Consider the following 27,919-nt stretch of genomic DNA (forward strand, 5'->3'; position numbering starts at 1 on the left):
TATCTGAGAAAAAAGTGTTAAATAGTGAGAAAAGAGGCTAAAACACAACAATCAGGTCCTGTAACACAAAGAGCTACAGGGTTGAACACAAGAATCAACACCTATAAATGGTGCACTGTACAAGCTGTCCAAATTTCATTTAATTCAGACATAGTTTGAAAAATTGACCCATTTTGGGGGGCTAGTGGGGAAAATGTTGGGGCGACAAAGTTGAACATAACAAACAACAACTATAAGTAGCACATTCTATAAGCTGTCCAAATTTCATCCAATTCAGACAATGTTTAACAAATTCAGCCTTTTAGGGGGCTAGAGGGGTAAATATTGGGGCTACAGGGTTAAACACAACAATTGAAACCTAAAAATAACAAATTATACAAGCTGTCAAAATTTCATCTAATTCCGACACCGTTTAAAAAACTCACCCATTTTAGGGGTTAGTTGGGTAACTGATGGGGTTTAACACCCAAAAGTATAAAATATGAAATCACAATGACCAATCAACAGTCATGTAAAATTTTATCCAATTCTGACAATGTTTAAAATTTTGACCACTAGAGGTGTTATTAGCAACATTCGTCAATGCTTCTGACGTCATAAGGCTGTTAACACCCATCTAACTGTCAACTGCAAAAACATTCACCAAGCAACCCACAAACGTAAGTAGCATATGTCTGGTTGCCTTTATAACATCACACAAAACTAACGTTTCTGGTGCGCACCAACAACATTTTACATTTTGGGGGCTAGCGGGGTAAATACTGGGGTTGTCAGGACAAACGAAGCAGATGGCACATCTACGTAACTATATCTGCCATCTGTGAAAGTTTCATCCAAATCCATCAAACATTTCATGGCAAAAGATGGTGGACAAACTTCAGGGAGGAAAGAAAAAAACGAAAAATACAAGAAAAACAAAAAAAAACAAATCGAGTAAAATCAAGATGTGTCCCCTTCAGGGAAGGGGACCCATAACTAGTGGCCACCCTCTTCAGTAAACCCTGCCTTTTTCTAATACCAATCCTTGTACCATTGTCTTCTATTTACAAAAGCTATAGGTTTTGCGACTATGTTTTTATGCCACATTATCATAATATTACCTTGTTGCTTGCGGCAAGGTGAACAAAATGCAATAAAAACATTAATTCTCACAAAAATATTGTATGTTATTGAAGCTTTAAAGATTTATATGCACCATAGTCATCGTTTTCAATTGCCACTTCTTTGACATGACGCTTTCTTATAAGCAGCGACTATGATCAACCACACATTAAACTACGATCAACCACATTTCAGCTGGTCCATTTTACAATCTAATTTACCTAACTTGATTTAAGATTGTTAGAACCATGCGATTCTATTCAGGTGCTTGCAGTCCTATTAAGCAAGTAGACCAAGTGGATAAAAGGTCCGCAATTTGCTGTTGTAGGCAAACTTTGCAAGGTTGGTAAATTTGTTTGAACAGTCGCCTTACCAGCCCGGAAGTAAACACTGCTTGCATACGTTTGTTTGCATGGGCAATTCAACTCACTGCCGTGTTTAACGCATTAACGCATTTGAAATGAAATTTACGGGTTTTAACAACTTAGAAACTTGTTTATAAGTTTATAACAGATTAAGTGCAACGTTTGCACAGTAGTGTTTTGCTGAAGCAAAATTTTGTCCCTCAAAAAACAGCAAACGCAAAATCTTTTACCACGGTAGTTCAGAAATTCAGAAATATTTTCAGAAAAAATGCAAAAAGTTAGTATTTCCCAAACATTTGAGAAGCACATTAGTTGTACATAAGGTCCAGATGTTTATAAATTTTTGAAAATATAAAAACATGATAATGTTAACGGTTAGGGATAATATCGAATCTAATAAACAAGGGGTTGACTTCGATCTTTGGTTTTGTATGTCAAGTTAAGTAAATCGCTTTTGTGTTTGTACTCACAATTTTTTTTGTATCGCTTAGAGCCTGTAATGGGAGCCAAACCCGAACTCCTTAGAAAGACCAATACAACAAAACACAATAGACAGTAATAGACAATTGTTCTTGAACAAGGCATTTAAGTGCTATTTGACATCAGGTCATGTCCAGAAACGATCTACAAATTTAGCTGGTTAAATGTATCTAAAAAAATGGCACAGAGTGTAAAATCGGCCCGAAAAATCCGGGCCAGACCTACAACCCTGGTATCGCTTATAAAACCACGTACAAGGATGTTTTTAGCCGAGAACGATTTATGTTCAGTTAAACTTTTAAAAAATCAACTGGATATAACATTCCAGATTAAGTTGTTCACATTAAGTCATTTTTTCATTTCAGTTGCATGTCACTAGAGATTGTGAGCTTGTCACGACTTACATGGAAACCTATTTTTAACTTTATATTTTTGTACATAAAAAGATCCGTTGTGTGTCGCCGTTGCGCTAGCGTTGCTTGATAAGCTTACGAAGACATTAAAAACTTGGCCGAATGGTCTGGCGCGCCTGACCCTTGATCGGGATTCGTCCCCCGGGAGTGTCCTGGTGTACTGTGATTTATATATGAGTGTGCCGTGATCGCTGGTCTGCATAGACCAGGGGTCGGCAACCTTTTAGGCGACACGTGCCAATTTACTTGTTATTTCTATGTGTTAATGACCTCGCGTGCCAACGTTTTTCTAAACAATAGTGGTTCGTGCCAGTTGATATCAATAATAAAGAGAAAGCAGCGTGTTTTGTGCATGTAAAGCTAAATTTTAAGACAAGGGCCCGATAAAAACTATAAACAAGCAGTGTAACAGGTTAAATTGTTACTTAGATATAAACACGCAAATCGGTTGGCGTGCCATGAAAAACCACCTCGCGTGCCAACCTTGGCACGCGTGCCAGGGGTTGCCGACCCCTGGCATAGACGCTTCAGGGCTGATCCCAGTTATGAATTTATGTTCATATTAACTCAGTGGTTCTCAAAGTATGGGTCGCGACCCAAACATGGGTCGCGCAGGGTCAAAAAATGGGTCGCGCTGCAGTGATTCCATTCTGCCCAAACGAACTATTACCGTATTAAGTAAACACAAACAAATTTTCTTAATGTAGTAGTAAAGTCACCTCATTTGACACGTTGTTCAGTAAATGAATCAATCATTACAACATACCGACAATAGCCTTTCAATTTTACTGTTACGCACATAGCGATTGTAACGTCATAGCACGGGGAAAAAAAGGACAAGGTAATCTTGCGAAACTAGACGTGGAGATGTAACAGTTAGCGTTTAAGGATTATTAAGTATTCATACAAGGAAACTTTTTAGATTTGGGATTCACTTCTATCAATGATCATGGTGCTGCAAAGCCACAATGTGTGTTTTGTTATGCAGTGTTGTCAAACGAATCGACCTCGTTAAGCCTGCAGCCATTTAGACATGGGCAGACTCCTATGCGGCGACGGCGTGGCCTCGAAATTGCAGTTCGGCTCGTTAATAAGAATATTTAAATTTTTTGATGTTTGAGGCTTGGGTCGTGAGATATTCATAAAACTCAGATTTGGGTCGTGGTCAAAAAAGTTTGAGAACCACTGTCTTAACCGATACTGGTCAATCTGGCGATCCCCTACTACGAAGCTGACATGTGCAGCATACGAGGCAGGCAACGGTGCTTGTGATTCGACTTTCGGCGGATTCTCCACTGGGCCTGTGTAGCTCAGTTGGTAGAGCGCGAGTCCCGGAAAGACTCCTGTCGTGGGTTCGAATCCCACCGCAGGATTTTTCTAGCCTACGCCTTGCCATATGGTGGTGAATGCTTGGTGAATTTATGTTCATCTTAACGGGAGTGTCCTGGGTTCGAACCCCGTGAAAAAAAAACATTTTTTGAATACTTTGTTGCTTTAGGTAAAAAATATTGTAAGTTTAAATCCCATTCAAGACAGCATATTTTGATTTAATCAATGACATATCACGCTTATATAGACTCAATTATTTGCCCTTGGACTGGGTTAAAATATATAATTGTGTCAACTTACACGTATCTTAGGTCATATTGCCATCTTATGTTTTCTTATTTTTAACCTCCTATTACTTGCATTTCCATTTATTTAATTGGTAGCTTAAAACACTGGCATAAGTAACTCAGTTTGATATTACCATGCTTTCAAAGCTGGGAATGAGGTTAAACAGAAAATACTTTTGATTGTAAATATATTGCAACACTATTGTAAAAAATCAAATTAACTTTCAGGATGCTCAATCAAAGCAAACACGTAGGCCTATGAAAATACCGAATTGTGACTTGTATTTGAATTACCACTTGCACAGCTTAAAAACTGTTTTTGTACACTTTTTCGTACATTAATTCACTCCGCCTGTTCAGTATTTTCTTAATTCACTCCGTCGTGTGTGGTTGTTAATAAAAATACTCTGGCCTGCTTTTTCGAAAACAAATTTCATGGTGATGGGGTGATTTACTGTTTGCCCTTACTTTATCATGTTATAATTTTATGTAAGGTAGCTCTGCTGTAGATGTTGAATATTACTACATTTTATAAAGTATGAGTTTATGTAAGGCCAGAATTAACGAAGAGCATTTTTATTTCGAACCTTTTTGTGCTGAAACGCTGACAAAATAATTAAATAACTTCAAGAATGTTATGCAAACTTGTCGCAATACAGCAAATATGATGTGTACTCACATACTACAACTCCCTCCCAGTAAGTAAACACACTAAGCCGACATAACGTTTGTTTTGGCCCTCACATATCGAAACTGGTCTTATCGGAACTTATCGGAAAATACCTGTGGGAGGGGAAACTCATTGTTTACCAGAAACTTGGGCCAAACAGATTGGAAATTTCTCGAAGGACACTTGATTGGGCAAACTCATACCTGCTTCGTGTGTTCAAGTTTTATTAGAAGACCTAGCTGCCTATATTGAACATTCCAACAACGGGCGTAGGGCGTTGAAAACCATGGTTATTTATGGCATTAGTGAGCGCCTTTTAATTGGGTTAAAACAGGTGTCTTTGAATTCAGTCGTTTTTTGCACGTTAAAAGTCAGACCAGCAGCAGAGTGCACATTGCTTCGACGTATGGTTATCGTTGCTCATCACTTTATCTTATCTTACCATTCTATCGTCATATCAAAATGTTAAGTCCAACTGTTTATCCAGCAAAATGTAGCCAAAGAAAGTAACAATAAGGCAACTTGTGTTGAGTGGAAGAAATTGTGCTAAACTGTAAATTGAACCAAATCCAGACGTCATAAAATTGGTTATTGCAGTTACAACAATACTATAACAACAGCAGTTGTGAAATAAAACGACGTGTGACTTAAAAGGATAAATATATGCCCTTTTGTGAGTAAGCTTTCGAAAGCAATTTAACAACGTTAGAAAAGGTCATATTTTATTTAAAACCTTTACGGCCCGTGCTGACACCCTTCAATACTTTTGTTGTTTTTACATTTGTATAATATTGTAGACCTAATAATACAAAGCAGCTAAGAGTAAGAATGTTGAAAACTGTTGGAACAATCTACAATAAAAACTGTGGTCACTCAAGCTTTTTGATCACTCAAGCTAAGTAAAAAGGTCAAGGCAGTCCTTTCCAGGATGTCAAAACCTCGAAGGCGGATCCAAAACCAGAAACAGGTTTCCCAACTCGCACCTCCCTATTATAACAACCACAATGGGCCAATCTTCACACTCGCCTGATTCCAGAACGCTTCAAACACTTTCACACTGTTCCGTCACAATCGTATAATCTCAAGGCGAGGCTGTGTTATGATTTAGATTGGTTGGATAGCTGTGGGCGTTGCCTGCCTCGACCAATCACCAATCTTCTTGGACGTGCCTTTACCAGGATATCCTGGTTTCAGGACAGGATAAGGAATTGTAGCAGCAGTTATGCGACAAAGGGTGCTTTATCTTTTGATGTTGTATGTTGATTTTATCGACCAAAACCTCGAGCAGTTGTTGAAAAAGTTATGGATTGTTTATCTTTAAAATACGCTGCCTTTGGTGATTTGGGTGTAGAATTTGATGAGTTTAAATACAAATGGGGCCAAAAACTGTAACTTTGTACGTAATTTACGCGACAGGCTGTGTTGAAGTCTGTCAAGCTACTTTTAATGAGAACAAATCATTATCTTTTGTAAACTTGCCAATTTATCCACTTTTTGTTTGGCTCGGACTTACGTAATAAAAATATAAGGAACCAAGTGTTCGGAACGTAGCAATGATGAAGTTATCTGTGCGTCACAGCCCTACCTTTTTATCGCTTGGCTGACGTCAAATGGTCCATAAATGTTGCGGCGATATTTTAGTCATATAATTGTCTACATTTTGGGAGAAAATCTCAAACAAAAGTTTTTGATGTCATCACAACATCACATGTCATGGTACAGAGTTTTCTTGCTATTTGTGCATCAAAAACCAAAAGTTTTTTGTCATAAAAGAAAAATTAAGCAGGTAGTTTATATTAACTAGTCTGTGGTGCTATAAAATAAAGGGATGGTCTCTGTTTCAAACACTTAGTTTTTTGACAAAACAAGTCCAAACAGTAAACTTATTTACAAGTTAGAGGATTTGAATTTGAGGTCCTTGTATATTTAAATAACTAACGGAAAATACATACCAAGTATAAAACGCCGCTTTACATTTTAAAGGAAAATCTTTAATCTAAAACCAGCAGGGTTTTAGTTCTTGTTTAGGTTTTGCATAGCAGTTTATGTAACCTGGCGTAAAAAGTCATGGAACAATAACACATTGCATTACATACTGCTAACGTGCTTGTATTTACCAGAGAGGCGGGTCTATGTCTTAAACCAATCGGAATCTTCCACGTAGCAGGATATTATCAAGAGGTCGTCTATAGTAAACAAATATGCGACAACGTGGACCCATGCCATTTAACGACCCATTTTCGAGAAGTTTAACTTCAAAGACAGGTTTTCAGCTTTGAGTTGACTTGCCTTGATTCTGAAATTAACATTCCTTCTTTGACCCAAATACAACGCCAAAATCAGGTTGTCAAAGTGACTACTTCGTGTGTTCCCCGGGTATTATCAGATTGTTATGAGTGGGTTCTTGTGATGTATGTGGGATAGCATGTAATAAAATGTCTGGTGATTCAGAATTGAGGTGTGTTACCTGTCCTGCGTTCCTATTGGTTGATATTAAAGGAAAATGGGGGTGTGTGGACCGGCGTCAGGGAGCAGATCTTCAAAATCTAATAATAAGAAAATAGAGACAGGTTGATAATATTTTTAGATTTTATCTTGCTGACTCATTTTTTGTCCCCAAAAACTTGAAAATACGGTTTATTTATAAGCATGGTTTTCATTCGTTCCAAAAAGGATAATTTAATCTTATTGCTTTGTCATGTTTTTAATTTAAATTTCATCCCTTCCACAATCCTTATTCATGACAATTTTAGCAGCTTTTATGGTCTTAATGTCAATGTTAGAAAGTATTTGAAATTAGTATGCTCGTAACGTATGTTAAGTTTTGAGTTTACTAATGCTCTTTTGGTAATTAATCACGTTTAATACGATGACCGCAAATTTAAGTAATATTATAACAAAGATTATGTTTTTTCGTTTCACTTAGTATATCGACAAACTGTATACACAGGGTACTTTACATTTATGGGCTTATTATTTATAATTTAATTATACATGAATGTACCTATACTGTAAGGTAAACAATAGTGTATCCCGGAAATGCATTGGAAGTGTCTGGGGATCAAAGTTTAGTTAAAGGATTTTCGTAAAAAATCTCCCGAATTTCCTCTAAAACAAATTCAACTTTTATACTCGTAAAGAAAAAAAAGTTTTTGGAACAGTCATGTTTTTGTGTGTTAATGTTGATAAATGATGACAAGTAGCGTAAGTCACCGTGATTCAGCCGACGTAAAGTCAGCATGCTTTAAGCCGGAGACGTACTGGAAGTTACCATTGTGATGTTGAGTTTGCAGGAAGTTGTCGGTATATACCAATAGAATAAATAAAAACAAAAACAAACGTTCTTTGTTTTTTATTAGGAAGTAAATCATGTTAGTTTAGAGCAGTTGTTTTCAAAATATCATTGTAAACAGATCAGCTTGAAGAAAGGTCATTTAATGTTTGATGGCTTTATAATAATGCATTCAGGTATTCGATTATATAAGTTGAACATGTATTCGTTACCGAGTGTGCCATGATCTATAGGTAGCATCAGCCCAGGGGCATTGCTGGTGACTATAACGATCATGGTACACTCGTACTAAACCTTAGTTGTCAACCTTTAGAGGCTCAGAGACTTGACTTGACTTGACTTACCACTGTTCAAGACCTGATTACAAAACGTGCATTATTATGTACAAGCCCAGCCCAGTTTCGGCCAAGTTAAAAAATTTCTTCACAAATAATCTGTTTTAGTAAAGAAATAATCTGGTAACTTGCTGAAAGACCTGGTAAGTTTTCTAATAAGCAACAAGGCAGTGATGTCAAGAGTGAAACAAACAGCACGTAATTTGAACTCACGAAAACGGAAGGATCTTAAACACGAGCGCTAGTCAGTCCAGAAACTGCGTCGGAAATTGTCACCCGAGGCATGACTGTGACGTCACAAACCTTTCCCGAGTTGTAGAACGGGTCGATCAACTACAGTTTGTACCCACATGGTTCGTGGTTACCATGGTATACAAAATGTTTGAAGGGATTTAACTCTCGCTGCGCTGGGTTAGACACGGATACTTATTGTTGGGTTGCTTAGCCTCGAAAGTCTTTGTGTACGCAGTCATTCGAAGTTAGTAAGGCAGAGAGATACAGATAAATCTAGTTTCTGTCCAGCATACAACTGGAAAACCTTCTTATTTTTTGGCTGTGTCGTTACCTTAAATTACTCTGTAACTAAGTTTGTACCACAGTTTTGGAAACGTTTATTTCCATGTTAAAATCTGTTAACTTGTGGAGAATCTTTGCTGGAATTACAATGTAATTGGAAATGATTCCCAGAATCGAATTACTAGGATTTATAACTAAGTTTATAGATTGAAATCGTTTTTATAACGTTGATATTAGGTTTGTTTACAAAATATTCGGCCACTTAATAACCCACGTAAGTCAATACTCCTTTAATAAATGGACACACATTATACGCGGTCTGTAATACCGCCTATTGTTTTTATACCGGTATGTAATCATGGTCCAGGCTACTGGTGTACAACGAAACGCCGGTTGATGCGTACGCAACTTCCTGTGCTACGATTGGCTAAAATGGTAGGCGTAACCGGTTTGTGGGTGGGACTTGCTGCGGTGTTTTGGTCTGTGCTGTACATTTAGAGTCTAATCATAGTGGTTCGACTTTTTTTTAACTGGTTTGATTAGACGTAATTTATCACAAACGTTGTATTTTGAAAATGACTGTAGAGGCAGAAACGAACTGTACAAGGTGTACGAAGTGAACCTAAAAGCTTTAGTAAATTATAGGTTCCTGTTAAGCAGCTTAAGAAGGCGTAGAGTGTAGTAAAGAGCAAGTTATGAGTTAAATTTATGCTGCCAACCCAGCCAAATGATTAAAACAGCTAGGCTATATTTAACATACAAAACAAATCATTAAACTGAGCTAATCGTATTTTATTATGTGTTTTACATATCACCACAGAAAAGAGTTTGACTTCAAAGTTATACATGTTACTACAAAAAAGGGTTAGGTATAAAAGTAAAATTGTTCTTTGTCCTTTCTTCTACTACGGCCCACTGTAAAAAACGTCCTATTTATGAATGGGCCAGCTCGCAACGACTGTCTCTGAAAAATGTATTGTTTTGGAAACCCAGTCTAAATCGTTAACCAATGTGTTTGTTTGTTTGGTTAGAAAACTGATATAACCTGATGTGTAGCCTACAGACAAGGCAAGAAATACCTCACATAACGTAGAAAAGATTATGACACACATTTGACAATTTTTTTAACGTTCAATCTATGTTCTTAATGGTACAGACTTTGTGGTGTAACTTTTGTGTTCCACACGCAGCATTTTACCTGTTTGACATCGCGGCCTATAAAAAAGTCTTTCAGTAAAATTGACGCGTTTTCTTAGCGTAGCTGACATACAATGAGGCCAAACCTAGATCAGCTACGCTTGTGAATTTGTAAAGTTAGGAACCGACACATATGTAGGTGTGGTAGGGGTCGCTTTGGGATAATTTTATCTCTTTTTATAGGCATGCCAGGCCTTTTTTGTCTTCATTGCAGTGGTGCAATAGTACGTTACTTTAGAATATTAGATTTGAACATAAAGTTAGGGGTATTTCTTCAATTTCATCTTGAATTAGAATTCAGTACCTGTGCAGCGGTTACCATTTTTCTACTATGGTCCTTGAAAGGTTATTCAGCAAGCTGAAGTCCTGTATAGCTTTCTCGTATATGATAGTCAGAGAATAACAAACAAATTTCTTTATTTGACATACCTCACCAACTCTAACACTAGCGGCTTTCAGTACAAAGCAAACCAAACTTTCCCATTCATCAGCAAACAACTGAATCAGGTTTTAAAACGACGCGTAAATGGGTATTGTTCGTCATAATGCTTGATTCATGCGCATATTTGTCGTCAAGGGACTAAGGCAAATGTTTTTGAAACTTATTCTGGCAAGTTTCAAAGGGAAACGCCCCTTCTTCAGTCCGTCAAAGATGTGAAGAAGGCTGTACGAGAAAGGTACTTTTGGTCTAGGTATATAAGCTTATGTGTGCCCTGTGCACATTTTTTTCTGTCGGCAGTAGCTAAGTTGAGAAGCGTATCTGCTGAAGTGCCTAAGCTGTAGTTTCGGTTGAAAGGTATGCGTCGTATAGTTTCGGGGCGCGAAACGGTAAGGCTGGCTTTATTTGACTGGACACAGCGCTAAACAAGTTAGTGTTGGCAAGGACGCGTTTTTACAAATATGTTTACCTTATCAATATTACCAAACACTAAAAGGCACAAAAAATTTACTGAACAGCCTAAAACGTTTTTAAACCAGCACGTTTGGTCATAAATCTTTGATAACTTCGGCTCAACGAGTCGGCTTTTGTTGTTATGTATTGTGTAACTTGATATCCCAGTTACAGCGCTTACTGAATCAAAAATCGCTTTTGTGGCCACAACAAAACGCTCACTATAGTTACGTAGCTATGGTAAAGTATACTCTTTACTATACCAGTTTAAATAAAAATTAGTGAAAGTGTAGTTTATTTAACAACAATCTGGCACGAACAACGGTACATTTGTCCTAAGAAAAAAATGTTATTTTAGTTGGGAATCTTATCTCAACCATGTCTAATGCTAATAAATGTTTTTACACAAGCATAAATTCCGCATTTATCTTTCTATATTACTAATATTGTATTCACTTCTTTTTATCCTAGCTACGTGCAAAGTTATAATTGTAGGAAAAGTTTTTTGAAGACCATGATAAGTGAATCAGACTCAAGTAACAGTAACGGGGATGCACCCATCCACCATTCGAAAGCGGATGAACTGTGCAATCTCGCTGATGAAAAGAAAAAAAAGGGCTCAATTTCAAATGAGAGCTTTGAAAATCTGGAAGCCATATTGGCAAGCCCATCACTAAAAAAGTAAATAATAATAGCTATAATACATTGTGTTTTTGTCTAAAATTTGGGTGTTTTTCAATTCGTTCTTTTTCGGCAGAAAAGAAATCAGAAAGATTTGGAAGAACTTGATCCTTATCTGCCTTGCATTTGTTGGCAATTTTACTGCTTTTAACGGCGCCTCTGCCCTTCAATCTAGTCTTAACTCGGATGAAGGGCTTGGGACAGCTTCACTTTCTATTATCTACGCGACATTAATCATATCGGCAATGTTTCTACCTACCTATGGTAAGTTTTGTATTTGCTTTGCGGTGAGTTATAAACAAAAGATAGTATAGTAGAATGTGTTATGCTTGAAAACACATACACAACAAGATCCCTAATATCGTCATTTCGACACTGGACCCGAATCCTTCAACAATTTTTGGCCACGAGATGCCACAAAACCATGATGTTTCTTTACTTTGCATTCATGTACATAGGATCAAAATGTGTGACGGGTAGGAACTTGGGTGAATGGTCCTGGGCCCCTGATCTATTTACAGACAATAAAAAAATAATTCTCGTAAAAAGGGGTGTATGAGTCATTTTTTGCAAGCGTTGTTGTTCTTTCATGGACAAACGCTGACGACCTTGCTTAAATCTCACGACAGATGCGTATGCGAGATTTTTTTAATGTTGGTGTATTATCATACACATATATGCCATAGATAAAAGAAAGAAAAAATGTACACAACATGTATGCGCTGGTCACAAACAAAACACAGACCCTGCGATTGCGTTTGTAATATCGACCGAGTGTAAATGTTGTGTAACACTGTTCGTAACGCTCCCTACATTTCAATAGCAATCCACGATTGAGTGGTTACAAATGCCTTTTAAACATACCTTGGGTATATGCTACGTCCGTTTGCAAAACAATCAACATAATCCACAAAAAATCGACAACATTTTTAAACATTTAGTATTCAGAATATGTTTTTGCCGTGTCATTCTATTGAACAAAATAAATTTAAACCAGATACGGTACCAAAAATATTTTATACGTAAAGGCACAATAAAATAATTCAAGTGTAACTTTGCAGATCATAACGCTATTTTTAGCAACAAAACAGTTCCAAAATTTTCCGGTAAAAATGTTCTCTTTTGGCTCACGTTCACGTCAGTGCGTGCTCAATCACGCGTATAATCACGTGGCGTGACGTACGGACAAATCAGATTATTTTTGGGCTGTATAAAGTGATCTATTGAGAACTATTTCTCATGCCTCTTTCAATTGAGCGACTCATAATCCACGTACATTATTAAAACCCCATCTATATATAACATATAGAAGGATGTACCCTTTCCTGATTGGCAACGTTTTGGACTAGCTATGCGTACCGTTGCCCAGCGACAGCCAAGGGACTTTTCCAAATACCGGGAACTGACCAAATTTGAAGTGTAGTGTAAGCAGACTTTGAGTAAACAGTTTTGGAATGTTGCGTGCGAATCCAGTAGTAAGTACATGGGAACAAGTCAGTATTAGTAATTCAATACATCATAACCTTTTTGACACATTTTTCTCGACACGACTTCATTGCAAAGCGTTTTGTATCGCAAACTCAAAAACAAGTGAGGTTCTAGCAAGTCATTTGTTGTGTATGTACTTTAAAAAACAGCTAAACATCACGTACTACGAATCCTGGATTTTATGATTCGGCGAAACGGAATTTCCCGACCAGCCAACCGCAACCGTCACGCATGATTTCATTTGTGCGTCTTGGGGGCGTATACGCGACGTGACGTGGCAAACTCGAGTGCCTTTTTTCGCCGAATTCCTGTTTATCGCAATTTTAGGTACTTGCCATAGGTTAGGTACACATAAAAGCTACGGCTAAACTAACATTTTATGTGACATTGTTGGATTTATAGCCTAGCCTATGTGGTTTGTGTTGACTTTTGTATTTAAACATCGCTCAAGTTGATTAATAAATTCCGGGTTTATGGAGTTGAGTTTTGACACCATGACAATACGTTGTGTGCCTTTGGGTGGATTAAGTGCGATGCTAAGGTTTGTTGTTTGCGTTCACGTTCTAAGTGCGCCTCAAGGGGCTTTGGACACAAGCTGGCCTTTAAATTTTATTGGCTTTACTGCGACTGAAAGGAGTGGTATGCAGTGCGGTTACACCTAGCCCATGAAAAAGCATTTTTTAATATTTTTTGTCACTACGAAATGAGAGATTTGTTGGAATAAATTACACTCTGATGTTACTCATCTTTTGCGGAAATTCATTCCTTCGACCAACCAAACTTTAAATATAAAAAAATGAAATTGTATTAAAACTTCATGATGTTTAATATCACGATCATGTTAACACCTAATATTTACGTTGTTTCGTTTTGTGTCAGTTCATATTAAGCAAGGCATGTCGGGTAACTTTGAACTAAGCAGTGTTAAAGACAAGGTGCTAATTAGCACATAGGCGTAATAACAAAAAGCCTGCCTACACACGCAATTGCGGATAACAGCCGCCCACCATTGAAAAGCATGCACCTCCTGAGGTTTTATTGGTATGAAGGTTGAATATACTGTACTAAAATCGTTTTGATATGTACTTTAAATTGGACCAGGAGTAGTTGGTAAATTGCAAGTTTTTGCAAAACTGAAAACTTGTAGAGAAAAACGTTTATTAATATGTTTTTTTTATTTTCAGTAATCAACTGGCTTGGTTGCAAATGGACGATCGTTGTAGCGATTTGCGGCTACGTCACATATCCTCTCGCCAATTTTTACCCACATTGGGGAACTCTTATAACAAGCTCTATATTTGTTGGTCTCTCTGCTGCGCCCTTGTGGTCTGCCAAGTGCACATATCTCACCACAGCTGCTAAAAGGTTTGTCTTAAACAAGGATAAGATTTATTTAGTCACTTTATGTTGTTAATATGGGTCTTACGCTGTTTAGATATGCGCTACTTACTGACGACACCACCGATGCAGTGGTGAATAGATTTTTTGGCATTTTCTTTCTATTTTTCCAGTCGACTCAGATTATTGGAAACCTTATTTCGTCCTTTGTCTTGTCAGCTGACAGCACAGAAAATCTTGGTAAGTGTTGATGGAAACTTAAATGCACAAATCTTTTGGCTAAGGTGAACATACACATTTATTGGGATGGGCCCTGAAGTGTCCATGTAGATAAGCGATCACGGAACACTCATTTATAAATCATAGTACACCAGGTCTATTGAAGGCGTTAAACGTTATAGATTTTTCCAGTCTGTGCCTTGCCCTATGGGAATGCTTGGGTGATCGGCTTGATTCGCTTAAGCCTTTAATAGACCTGGCGTACTTTCACGATTTTTTGTTTTACTTATTGAAATTATTTTATTTTCCCTTTTTGATTAAGACTACATATTAACTGTAGGAGCTCAATCAATTTTCCATGCCAGTTTTCGCATTGCTTTTTTTGAGCATTGTGGTTTATAAACTACCTGTTTTAAACCCAATTTCAATACTTCTGTCTTTTTCACACAGAATTTCCCAGTTGCTACGACAAAACTTTCATTGAACAAAACTGCGGTAAAAATGACTGCCAGGGTGATTTGTCTGCTGCTAGAATCCAGTTTAACAGCAGTGAGTGTCCAGTAACCGATCTTAACAGTTCGGGACCGTCTGATTCTACAATATACACTCTGATGGGAATTTATACTGCCATCGGTTTCTGTGGTGCTCTTGTAATGGCTGTTGGTGTCGATAACATTAAAGTCAGGTAGGATACTTGATATTTCAATTTTGAATGTATTAGATATACCTGTTAGTTTTTGCAACTCTGTTAGCTTTGTAAACAAAAGTCTTTTTAACAAGATTTGTAGTGTTATCTATAATTCTTATAACGAAACCCTATGGACGATATTGTAGTGTGATTTGCGAAACAATATGCTTTTAATAGAATAATTATCACACGCTTATGGTTAATCGGAAAACATTAAAAATGGTTTAGCGATTGGGCGGTATCGTTTGTATCAATCATAATACGACGGTTTTTAAAGTGAACATTATTATTCTGCAGAGACCAGGAAACTCGTGGACCGTTTGCACTGTTGATTGCCACCTTTAAGCACATGAAAGACAAAAGGCAGCTTTTGCTTATTCCTATTACAATGTACAGCGGATTTGAACAGGCATTCCTCACTGGAGACTTTACTCGGGTATATATTTGTATATTTCTATCAAAATTGATATATTTGGTTCCTTACATGCGTGACTACAAAACAAGACTGCTTAAATTCGGTATAATATGCTTTTTTTAATTTGTTGAAATGCGTTCGTGTGACATTCAAAATACTTTAAGCCTGGTTTATTGCTGTTAAACTTTGACTGTATATGTCTATCTTGGAATCAATGTCAATAAAAACTAATTTAACCTTTTTTTCTTTTAGTCTTTTGTCACTTGCCCTCTTGGAGTCAACTGGGTAGGTTTCGTTCTCATCTGCTATGGAGCTTGCGACGCAGTTTTTTCGCTTCTTGTCGGCGGATTGGAGAAATTTACTGGAAGGAAACTATTATTTACTGGTGCAGCTCTCATTAATATTGGGCTGATCATCACATTTCAGGTAATAAAATATTTTAAAAGTTCAGGCGTTGCTTTTGTGAGCGTTTCTTTTAGGGATAGCTTGAGAATAGGCCTTGTTTAATGCTGTGTGTTGATTTTTAGGTATGGACTCCTTATCCCGATCAAGTAGCGCTGTTCTTTATTCTTCCTGCACTTTGGGGTCTCGCAGATGCTGTGTGGCAAACTCAGCTTAACGGTAAATATAAATGAAATACATATACCAAGTAGTGTTATAAAATCACATCTTAAGCAGAAAAACAATTGTCCTTAACCAACAGTCTTAAACAATCATTCTCTTACAGCGTTTTACGGAGTACTTTTCTTAACGAACCAAGAGGCTAGTTTTGCCAACTACAGGCTTTGGGAATCTCTTGGATTTGTTATTGCATTCGCTTATCAAAATTTCATCTGTGTATCTGCAAAACTTTGGGTTCTATTTTCAGTTGTAGTCGTCGGAATGGCGTTGTATTATTATGTTGAGGTAAGTTTTTAACTCAGTTGGAAATAGTAGAAGGAAAAATCCATGCGAACCAAAACATCTTTAGCATACATACTGTTGTTTTGCCTTTCAACTTATACAAAGTAAAAAAAAAAACTAAGCACAGTTTGGTGAGGTTGTTGGTATAGAATTTATAACAAGTACCTTGCCTTTGGGTTTAAGTTGTTTAAAACGTTTGAAAAGAATTTAATTTTTGAATTGATGTGTGAAAGTAAATGTTCATGCATAGGGCAAACCTTTTTCAAAAAAAGTATGTGAGCGTTTTGGTACAAGACTAACATTTCGACTATTTACAGTACCAAGAAAGGAAGAAGATTCCAGAAAAAGAAAGAAATGGGAAAAAATCACCGATACCAGTAGAAAATGGAGGTTATTTAGATTCTCGGTCAAGCGTTAAAACAATGGATAATCGAATAACATCTATATAAATCTGGTATTTGTAAATCCACCTTTAATTTGTACCTGAGAAGTCATAAGCGATACGACAAAAGGATGTTGCGGTGCTATATAAATATCATTGCTTTAAATCTGCTTTTGGAGTTCGTATAGTGCGCTTCTACATTCAGTATGCAAGCGAAAATTGTACTTATATCGAAAGAAAAGCAGCTTCAGATGTTTTTGAATGTCGGTTACTGAATATGTTCTGTTTTATTGACACCTTTTTTATTTAATTGAACAACAGACTATTTGGTCTTTCAAATTTTCGTGATATAAGCACTTCTTTGCACATTTTTTTAAATATGCATTAACGACAACGCAGTACACAAATTTTTTAAATGTTTGGTGCTGCGAAATTACCTCAATTCTGCAGAAATATCAACATGCTACAGTTTTTAAGAAGCAACTTCTTTATAAATGGGTCAAATTAAAAACACAAACACTGTCTGTAGACAAAAACTGCTTATTTGTTTTTTCGTCATAATATACGGATGTAACAAGTTTTTCCAGGTACAATATTTTTTTATAAACTGGGATACTGCTGTGAATAATCTTTCAAGTTAATGCGGTTAATTTATGACATTTAGTGCGGTTAAATGCGGTTAATTTATGACATTAGAACACCATTTCTGATCAAACACAATTCAACCGGTATTGTCAGCTGTTCTTTTGTTTCAAACGTTACTGCTATTTATTTTTCTCGAAAATATAAAGTATTTTTGCAACGCTTGTACATTTTATGCGCTGTTTCTGATAGGCTCATATTAAACATTGCTTCTTATTTTATTTGCTGCGGCAGGCTCGTGCAATTTCATTTCTGAACAGTAAAAAGTGCACCTCCTATACTTAATGCTGTGCAATTGAGTTGCTTATAGTAAGCACTATGTTTTGTGATTTTTTTGTAGTGCCTTAGTTTTTATTGTTAGTGTAGAGGTATCCAACGTATTTACCAATCTGCACTTTGTGTTTATGCGTTTTATAGTTGTGTATATATTTAGTTTTTCTAGCTTTCTCGAAGTTTTTTGTTTTACATAAAATAGATCGTTCCTTTTCCAAGTTTTTATTTTATTTTATTTTCGTTTTTAATATTGTATTGGCTTGTGTCGCTTGTGCTTTATGTTTCAGTACAGCACTATCTGTGAAACAAGCTTTTACTGCAACGAAGCATTGTCTTGTGTTTTAAAAAAGATAGACATTCAAAATTAGAATAACGATGAAATAGAAAGTTGTGTATAGTTGAACCCAAATTCAATAGGATATTGGAAAACATATTATACACAATTTTGTCGCGTTGTTGATCAATGGCACTACAGAGTGTTAGGCTAATCTTATCTGTTATGCAAGATACCACTAATGCGTACTGAGTGTTTATGTAAAGATTGAAATCGACACTTGGACTTTTTAAAAGCGCTGGAGTAACCGCATTGTGTGAGGATAGGCACGAATCAGTTGCACAGCTTATAAACAGCACAATACTGCACTCGTGTGACCTCGAACTATGTTTATCTGATCTGCATGGTGAGCTTAGGAAATTTTTACCTCTTTGTCACAACTAAAAGTTTTCGTCAAGGAAGTTATGTTTTCAGAAATGTACTTTTTTCAAAAAATATCTCAGAGTTCATTTTATCCGTTGTTTAAACCAGTGGTTCCCAACCTTTTTTGTTATATTCCTCCCTTTGCCCATTTTCGAACTACCCATTCCTCCCCACACGACGGAAAACAAATATAACATAAAAAAGTATAGCAATTTGAAATAGACCTTATAATTAGGGATGTCCATTTCAGAATCCTTTACAACCGGTTCCAAATGTGAACCGGGTCCAAATTATAAAGGATATAGTAATGTACATACAAAAATATTCTGTAACATTTCCAATGTAATTTTTTTACAGTTTTTATGAAATTCCTCCCCTGAACTCGTAAAATTCCTCCCTAGGGAGGAATTCCTCCCCGGTTGGGAACCACTGCTTTAAATGGTTACCCAGAAATACGTTCCAAGGCGAGACCAGACATGTTCGTTTGAAGCTCATATAATATGCACTGAAACTTTCCCAAACTCGACAGTACAAGCTCAAAACCCGCTTCGAACACGATTTTAAAGCAAAGGCTTGAAAGTGGAATTTTGGCACAAATGATGTCGAGTGTCCCAATTTTTACCCATGTGGTGAAAGTAAACGCCAAACCTTTCATTTTATCGTTATTTCTACGTTTCCAAATTTAATCATAGGTAACAGTCAATAAATAAATTAAAATGCAGTACAGTACGCAACAACAACCGGAACGACCCCAGGAAAAGTCCACGTTTCCATATTTTCTGTTGCATGTTCTCATTGCCACAAAAATGACTCACAATTGTGTATTAAAAGTACATCGCAAACTAAACTTGTATAATTAAATGTTTTTGATTTTATCACCACTAACAGAAATGAAATGCCTAAAAGCGGGTCCTGATTTGATATAGTTGAATGTGATGCGCACTGTGATTTATTTACAATTGTAAACACGTTTTATCTTGTTTTGAAACTACCTTAAATGTTGAAAAAAGAAATGCAAACAAACCGCATACTTTTTTTTGTACTAGGTGATCTCATATGGTTTTATTTTATTGCCTACCTGCATTGTACATTCGTTAGTTAAGTAGTTATCTACATATTGCATATAGAACAGGTTATCGCCTTAAATGTTTTGTTCCGAATTGCAACAAATTAAATATGGCCTAACAGCTATGAACATGTATTTAATACTTGGATCAACCATCAGGCGTTCATGAAGACCAGCAATAACGCACATTAATATATACAGTAGATCACGCCCTACCAAGTCAAACTGGCCTCCCAAGCATTCCCAGGCGGCAACACATATGCTAGAAATATGTAATTTGCCGCCTGGGAATGCCTAGGAGTCCGGCTTTATTTGATACAACGACTCGTGTACGCCTGGTTTACTGTGTTTTGTACAACATTGTATAATTATCACCAGTCGTCGTGTGTATGTTTTTTTTTGGAGCAGAGAGTTTGTTGTCAACAACAAGTAATATGCAGATGATTTTCAGGTTTGTTACAAAGTCTAACAGCTAAAAGGTCATCTTTACTTCGCTCTATTTTGAACCTGGTTTGTAAATGACTTTTTTTAAACATTCTTTGCGTTGCAATGAGCCGGGAACGAAAACGTGCCTTTTAAGAGGTAAAAAAGGGCGAATAGCGGGCCTTTTTGGTTGAAAGGGTCGTAATGTCTCTGGTGATAAAGAGGTATTGGACTTCTGCTATCAACAATGTACAGATGTACGGAGCAATACGCACTTTGTTTGCACGTAATGTTTTTTTTTTCAAAAACTTTAGGTTCGGCCCGACTTACAGCTTTGCTGAAATAAACGTCTGTTCACAAAGTTAGGATCACAAAAGGTGTTGTAGTTGATGTAGGCAGGTTGTTACAATTTGGTATCATAACAAAACAATTACAAATGTTTGCTATTTAGTGAGACTGGCGGAGTTCCGAATAGTAACGACGCATATTCAACGCTTTGAAAAAAAGGCTTCGAAACAGTAACATGACCAGCGTTTTCCTCTGATGCAAAAATATATACGCAGAGAGTGTTGGGAAATAGTTTTTCTCAAAACTTCCGTAATATGCCCTACGCACAAAACGCTGGCGCTGTAATGTGAACATTGTACAGTATTATATAGTTCATTGGTTCTCAAACTTTTTTTTTGTTGCGACGCCTCTGGAAAAGTTTTGTGAACTTGCGACGCACCAGCAAATCAAAGTTAATGAGGAAACTTACTCTTAAAGTTGTGTTTGATGATACAACAACAAAAAAAAACACGAAACGGAACTATTCTGCGACGCCCTTGGAAAATTGCAACGACGCACCAGGGCGTCGCGACGCACAGTTTGAGAACTACTGATATAGTTGGTCACTGCAATTGTCAAGTGGAAAGTACGAAAACCAAACTCGCGAAATCGAATAAGACATCCTTAAGTACTGTTAAGCCGGTCAAAATCGCCATAAAACTTAACCCGAGGCATGACTATGACAGCCACGAAGTTTTTCGCACTTGCATAACGAGATGATCCATTGTGTTTTTGAACATCATACAGAAATAACTTGATTGAGGCTGATAGTGCTTGCATTTATCTAACCATTACAGATTTGTTTTGAGAGACTTCGGCATACGGTGCACAGTTATGGGAAGTTAGTAAAGAGTTAAAAACGAACCTTACGTTTGTACATTTGTATAAGGTAAGACTTTGTAGCACACTTTGCAGGCTAACAACACCAAAAAAAGCAACTATTGCAAGGCGAAATGACATAATAAATTATCACAGGTAAACTCACATCAGTTATAGTAATTAATATTTAGGAATTGTTATGTACAAAACACATATGTACAAAGTGACCAATAACGATCATCAACACATTAAAATACGTCTTTTAATATAACCGACGTAAGTAGCAGCTTGCTGCATGGAAGTCAGTAACGAAAAGAACTAAACCACGTTGCGTTATCACACAAAACTGGCTGATAATTGTTACGTCACACAACTCAATACATTGCAACACAAGATGTAGTGAGAAAAAGCGGCAATCAACAGACAGCAATTACTGGAAAATTAGATGCACCATAGATGTTTTCAGAATCTACTTCCAACTTTAGTGTCATGAGAGACAAGAGAGGGCCTAAAACATGAGATGACCGTATCATTCTGCAAAACCAAATGTTTTGTGGCAAACCAGTTTATTATTAAAAGTTTATTATTTATGTGTTTTATATACTCAGGTACTGCAAATTCATAACGTACATTATGTCTATAGCCAGGGTTGCCATACCGTCCTTATTTCTAAGATTTGTCCTTATTTTGAAGGGCTATGTCTTAGAAAAGTCCATTGTCCTTATTTCTAAGAAATGTCCTTATTTTTGACTTGAGTCCTTATTTTGTCTTATTTTCAACAATTACTGGTCAAATCCTTGCTACAAGTAAAAGTAAACCTAGACCTGAGCTGTCGTGAGATGCACAAAGTATTTTCTACGAACAAGGAGTGGCTTGAACAAATTGTTTCTGACAAAATATTGCATATGATATGTCATGGCTCGTACAAATGCAAAGATTTGTTTAAAAACGTTTGTTTTATTTCGTATAAAAACATTAATTTTTCAGTTGTCCTTATTTTTGGTTTCAAGTCGATGGCAACCCTGTCTATAGCTAAGATATAAGGTCTACTTCTCCACCATTTTAAGACATTCTGCATATTTTTTTCTAACTCAGTGTTGCCTTCAAATCTGCTGTAACCTTTTTTTATGTTTACCAATTGTGCAAGGTTGTAAATGTAGGAAACTTTTTGTACATGCGAGTGAAGATCATGGTAACTAAATTAGACTCAAGGAGCAGTGACGCTGATGCCCCAAACCCGCACTTGAAAGAGGATGAGCTGTGCAACCTCGTCGGTGAAAAGGAAATAAGTGTTTCGAATTCGGATGAAAGCTTTGAAAATTTGGAAGTGATACTGGCGTGTCCTTCACTAAAAAGGTAGAAACATTTTTGTTATTATTTGCACTAAAAAAAATGGCAAATAAGGTTTAATTTTAATGCACCCAAAAGAAACGTTATTGTGTGAATGTGAATGAAGGCCGAAATCACTATATATCTTGAGTAAAATCATCTTAATGCCATGAATACATTTGTAAACTAGGTGTATTTGCACCACCATTCTAAAATAGTATATCTTAATTGGGGTATTATCTGAAACGAAACCCGTGATAATAATCACCTAACACACATTTTCCTTCACAGAAACGAAATCAGAAAGATTTGGAAGAACCTGATTCTTATATGTCTTGCATTTGTTGGTAACTTTATTGCGTTTAACGGCGCCAGCGCCCTTCAATCCAGTCTTAATGCCGAGGCAGGACTCGTGAGCGCTTCACTTTCTGTTATCTATGCTGCAATAATTATATCTGCAATGTTTTTACCAGCTTATGGTAAGTTTACTATACGTATTTCGGTTGGTACCACAAAACACAGATGCAAAAACATGATAATTTGTATGAAAAGTTGCATATTATCATTTTATCTATCTTCAGTTGGGTAGCGGACCCCAGGCCATTACCAATTTGCTACCACCAGATGTTTCGCTGCATTGATTTTTTTTAACTTTCAATTCTGTTGTTTTAGTTATTTTTCAGGAGTTGGTTTAATTATAGTTAGGTATGTCAGATTAAAAACTAACTACAACGTTTTAAATTGCCAATTTTAACGCTTTAAATTGATAACCTGAAACACATTTTTGTGGGCGTTGAGCTTCGGTATTTTTATTGTAAACTGCTCTTGATTCAATTTAAAACGTAGATTAAACAATCAAAACATCGTCCAATCAATTAAGTAGTTTTCCGGAAAGAATGCATAACAGGCCAATAGGTCACAGTACTGCTCCCTTATGGCAATCTTATCCGTAGCTAAGGTATAAAATACTTTCTGTTACCAAAAGGGTGCCTTACTTGTTGCTAGCCACCAACACTTTAATTAACTGATTTCGTTCATTTGGTTGCAAATGATTACAAGCAACAGTATAGCAATTAGATTAGGACAATGCAGTGAAAAGCTAATTTAGCGCATAGGCGCAGCAGTTCACACTGGTATCATATCATCAGCCGGACAATCATAAAACAGCAACCTCTAGAAATACGCAACCCCAGGGAAAAAAGTCGTCCTGCACCAAATATCGCTTTGCTATTTAACGTAGTTTGTAACTGGCAAAATTTTACCATGAACATTCTAATTTTTCTCTTTTTTAGTAATTGACTGGCTTGGTTGCAAATGGACGATCGTTGTAGCGATTTGCGGCTACGTCACATATTATCTCGCTAATTTCTACCCACATTGGGGAACTCTTATACCAAGTTCCATAATCCTCGGACTCTCTGCTGCTCCCCTGTGGTCTGCCAAGTGCACCTACCTCACCACATCTGCTAAAAGGTTTGTCCTAAAAAAGATCATTTAGTGCAGGGGTGTCTAACGTGCATGCAGCCCACCAAGCCCTCTAATGCGGCCCTCAAACAAAACAAAAATTGTAGTATTTAGTCAGATTTTTATCCAAATATAACAGTTTTTTAACTATTCAAAGTTGAAGCTATTCATTAAACGGACATTTACAGCTAGAACTTTAATAAAGAAATAAAAAAAATGTTATGAATAGAAACGATAGTAAACCGTTCCTCTAACTAAAAAAAGCGTTTAGTTTCAGTCAGGGGTGCAGAACTTGCGGCCGTGCGGACACATGCGGCCACAGAGACGAGTTTGTGCGGCCATGAACATGTTTATTAAAATACATTATATGTACTGGCGGCCGTGACGTAAATAAAACACATTTGCCAAATATTTTGACTTTCAAACTGCTCTAAACATATTTTGTGGTACTGAAAAAAGTATTACCATCCTAAATAGCCATATGCGTCAGACTTTTTGCGCCTATTGTGTACTAACAATGCGAAAAAACAGGTACCACAGGCATCACAATATAGATTATGACGTCATAAACAATTAAGACTGATCTTCACACTGTGCAGCTCAATCTGCGCCATCAAGTTGGAAATTAGTCTGGGCTTTTTGGGCGTCAATAGATGGTATACATATGATATAAACCTATTTCTTTACATCTGTAATTTTAAAACAAGGTGAAATAAGGATCTGCAATACGGCCGTCGTGGCGAAAAGATTGTGCTGCCCTGGTTAAAGTTTATAAAACTAGATTAAAAATCACATGCGGCCCTTGGCATAATTTCCAACTGCAATGTGGCCCTCGAAGCCCCATGAGTTTGACACCCCTGATTTAGTGCAAACTGTTTCGAACTATAAGGTCTCATCAGTGCAGCTGGTGACGAGAGATAGGCCATACGAGCTAATGTAGCCTTTTACGGCACTCCAGTTTGTTTGGAGCAGTAAGCATACCATTCAAATGTATCAACTTGAAAAAAACGGACACTTTGTCATTTGTCTAACGGTACTTGATAGACTTGCGAATTCTGTCAGAAGACCTAAACCGTTATTTTCAAACTCTCAATTATTGTTTAGGTATGCGTTACTGACCAATGATATCACAGATGCAGTGGTTAACAGATTTTTTGGCGTTTTCTTTCTATTTTTCCAGTCAAGTCTGATTATTGGAAACCTACTTTCCTCGTTTGTTTTATCAGCTGACAACACAGAAAAACTTGGTAAAGTGTTAATAATGTGAAATTTCGTCTTTGTGGTTTACTACCAACCCGACTAGATATCCAACCCGATGTTTATTTTCTCTGCAGAATTTCCCACCTGCTATAACGAGACACTTATTGAACAAATTTGTGGCAAAAATGACTGCCAAGGCAAATTGTCAACTGCCAATGTCAAATACAACAGCAGTGACTGCTCTATCATTGAACTAGAAAGTTCGGGAGCGTCCAACTCCGCAATCTATATTTTAATGGGTATCTATACTGCCTCTGGTTTGTGCGGTGCACTTATATCAGCTGTTGGTGTCGACAATATCAAAGTCAGGTGGGCTTTTTACTGTTGAAAATTATTGAACATACTGATTTTTATTGGCGGATTTGACAAATTCGAAGAAAGTTGTTTTGTGTTAGTAATGCTTAAATTGAATATGCTTGTGTTTACTTTGAAATGTAATGTTTCTGTTCTTTTGTTCACACCTAAAAGGCTTAGGCCACATAGTAACCGTTACGGATTTTAACGATACATATCCGCGTACATCTTGTAGATCCCAGGAAACTCGTGGACCGTTTGCTTTATTAATCGCATCATTTAACCAAATGAAAGACAAGAGACAGCTTTTACTTATTCCTATCACGATGTACAGCGGATTTGAAATGGCATTCCTAACTGGCGACTTTACACGGGTAAACGATCATGGTAGCAAGTTTAACCTAATCACAAGTAAACCATCTACTGAACACATCATACTTCGATATTTGGACTTTTACATGCATGACATAACGCTTTTGTCAGCTTTTATAGGGTGAATAGGGTTTCAGCTGTGCTGACTTTTGATATTTTTTATTCAGTCTTTTGTTACTTGTCCTCTTGGGGTCAACTGGGTGGGATTTGTCTTCTTTTGCTATGGTGCTTGTGATGCAATTTTCTCACCTCTTGTCGGGGTGTTGGAGAAATTTACTGGACGGATTTTTTTGTTGACAGCTGCAGCTCTTATCAGTATTGGGGCTATTATCACAATGCAGGTTAATAAATGTCAGGCACTTAAATACGATGTTTTTCTGAACTGGTAAAAGCATTTGCAGCTTGATTTAATGCTTAATACTTATTTTTAGGTATGGACTCCTTATCCAAGTCAAGTACCGCTGTTCTTTATTCTTTCTGCACTTTGGGGGATCTCAGATGCTGTGTGGCAAACTCAGCTTAACGGTAAATAAAAAATTATTTAACTTGGTGATGTTATAAGCTTATAAGTTGAATTTCAGTCAATAGTGTAAAATCATTTTGTGGTATAACAGAAAGTTTGTATTGATCAGTTTAAGAAATGTTATCTTGTGTTGCAGCGTTGTACGGAGTACTTTTCTTTACAAACCAAGAAGCAAGCTTTGCCAACTACAGACTTTGGGAATCAGTTGGGTTTGTCGTAGCATTTGCTTATCAAAACTTTATTTGCTTGTCAACAAAACTCTGGGTTCTGTTGAGTGTTGTTTTTATCGGGATGACGCTGTATTACTATGTTGAGGTAAGAATTTTCATTGAGCGTTAGTGGTAGTGAAATGTAACAGCATCAAAGTTGCAACACCGTAGTGGATCCGGGTTGGAACATCAACGTTTGTTTTGCCATTTAAAAAAAACGCGGTGTTAAATGTTTAACCTACGAAGGGAGGTGCTGTTTTTTTACAGTAAAATTTAAACTGAATCATAAAGCACAAAGTTTATGCTATACCAGCGTTGTAGGTCGGGGCGAGTTCGGGCTTGTGCTTGAATCACTGCCGGATGCGTATCTTGCGATCAGCGCATATATGCTCTGTTAAAGTTATGTTTGTTTTTTCTATCGCCTCTACCAAGAAAAAATGGAAATTTGATGATAAAAATTCCTTTAAGACAAGTATTGAAATCCTATGTATTTCATTTACTTGATTGTTTAAAGCAGTGGTTCTTAACCTTTTTTCCTTGCTGCACCCCTTTCAAATCACCAACCAATTTTCGCACCCCCTTTCAAATCACCAACCAATTTTCGCTCCCCCTTCTGTATATGCTTAAATAGAATATACCTAACTAACCTTAATGATTCAGCATCCCCGCACCCCCTAGGAACAGTTCTCGCACCCCTTGGGGGTGCGCGTACCCCTGGTTAAGAACCCCTGGTTTAAAGCGTCTAAGCTTTTGTGTATATGTACATAATTCACACAACTTACATTTGTTTGTTTTTAGTATCAAGAAAGACAAAAGATTCCAGAAAAAGGAAAAGTGGCGAAAAACTATCTATCTCAATAGCATAAGAAAGTTCCCTGGACTTGCATTCCAACAATGGCTGATCAAATAAACAGCTGAGTAAATTCGGACACATGCGTATATCCACCTTTTGAAAGAACTGCTGCAAATCCAATAGCGCCATGTGGTACACCATAATCGTCATTTAGTATGCAAGCAACTTAATTTTTCGAGATTTTTTTGATGGAAAACAGGACGAACTTATTTCCATGGACAAAAGCAGATCAAGTTTTTAGCTTCAAGGAATTCCTTTTTTGTAACTGTTTTGATATACATCAGCTGTTACGAAAAGCTTTTCCAGTGGTAAATCCTCGTAAATATTTCGAAGTATAGACATGGTTTTGCTAGTAACGTGAAATTACCGTGCATAAA

General features: G+C 36.9%; 2 protein-coding genes and 1 non-coding gene across 3 annotated transcripts; all 3 read left to right on the top strand.

The window, feature by feature from the left end:
* The first annotated feature begins 3,658 nt into the window (after positions 1-3,658).
* Positions 3,659-3,732, top strand: Trnas-gga (transfer RNA serine (anticodon GGA)). Its single transcript has one exon. It is a non-coding gene; the product is annotated as a tRNA-Ser (tRNA).
* Positions 3,733-11,329: 7,597 nt separating this feature from the next.
* On the top strand, positions 11,330-18,233 carry LOC145234088 (protein unc-93 homolog A-like). Its single transcript, XM_080098865.1, has 10 exons — positions 11,330-11,558; positions 11,635-11,822; positions 14,231-14,411; positions 14,482-14,624; positions 15,054-15,288; positions 15,589-15,727; positions 15,959-16,132; positions 16,234-16,327; positions 16,434-16,612; positions 16,927-18,233. The coding sequence occupies exons 1-10, from the start codon at positions 11,392-11,394 to the stop codon at positions 17,056-17,058; spliced, it is 1,632 nt and encodes a 543-aa protein (XP_079954991.1). The 5' UTR covers positions 11,330-11,391; the 3' UTR covers positions 17,059-18,233.
* A 4,194-nt stretch (positions 18,234-22,427) lies between these two features.
* Positions 22,428-26,936, top strand: LOC145234196 (protein unc-93 homolog A-like). The gene is made up of 9 exons (XM_080098951.1): positions 22,428-22,594; positions 22,859-23,046; positions 23,860-24,040; positions 25,136-25,278; positions 25,366-25,600; positions 25,821-25,959; positions 26,125-26,298; positions 26,389-26,482; positions 26,617-26,936. The coding sequence occupies exons 1-9, from the start codon at positions 22,428-22,430 to the stop codon at positions 26,817-26,819; spliced, it is 1,524 nt and encodes a 507-aa protein (XP_079955077.1). The 3' UTR covers positions 26,820-26,936.
* The last annotated feature ends 983 nt before the right edge of the window (positions 26,937-27,919 follow it).

Source organism: Phallusia mammillata, chromosome 6 (assembly GCF_965637545.1).
Source record: "Phallusia mammillata chromosome 6, kaPhaMamm4.hap1.1, whole genome shotgun sequence".
Classification (NCBI taxonomy): Eukaryota; Metazoa; Chordata; class Ascidiacea; order Phlebobranchia; family Ascidiidae; genus Phallusia; species Phallusia mammillata.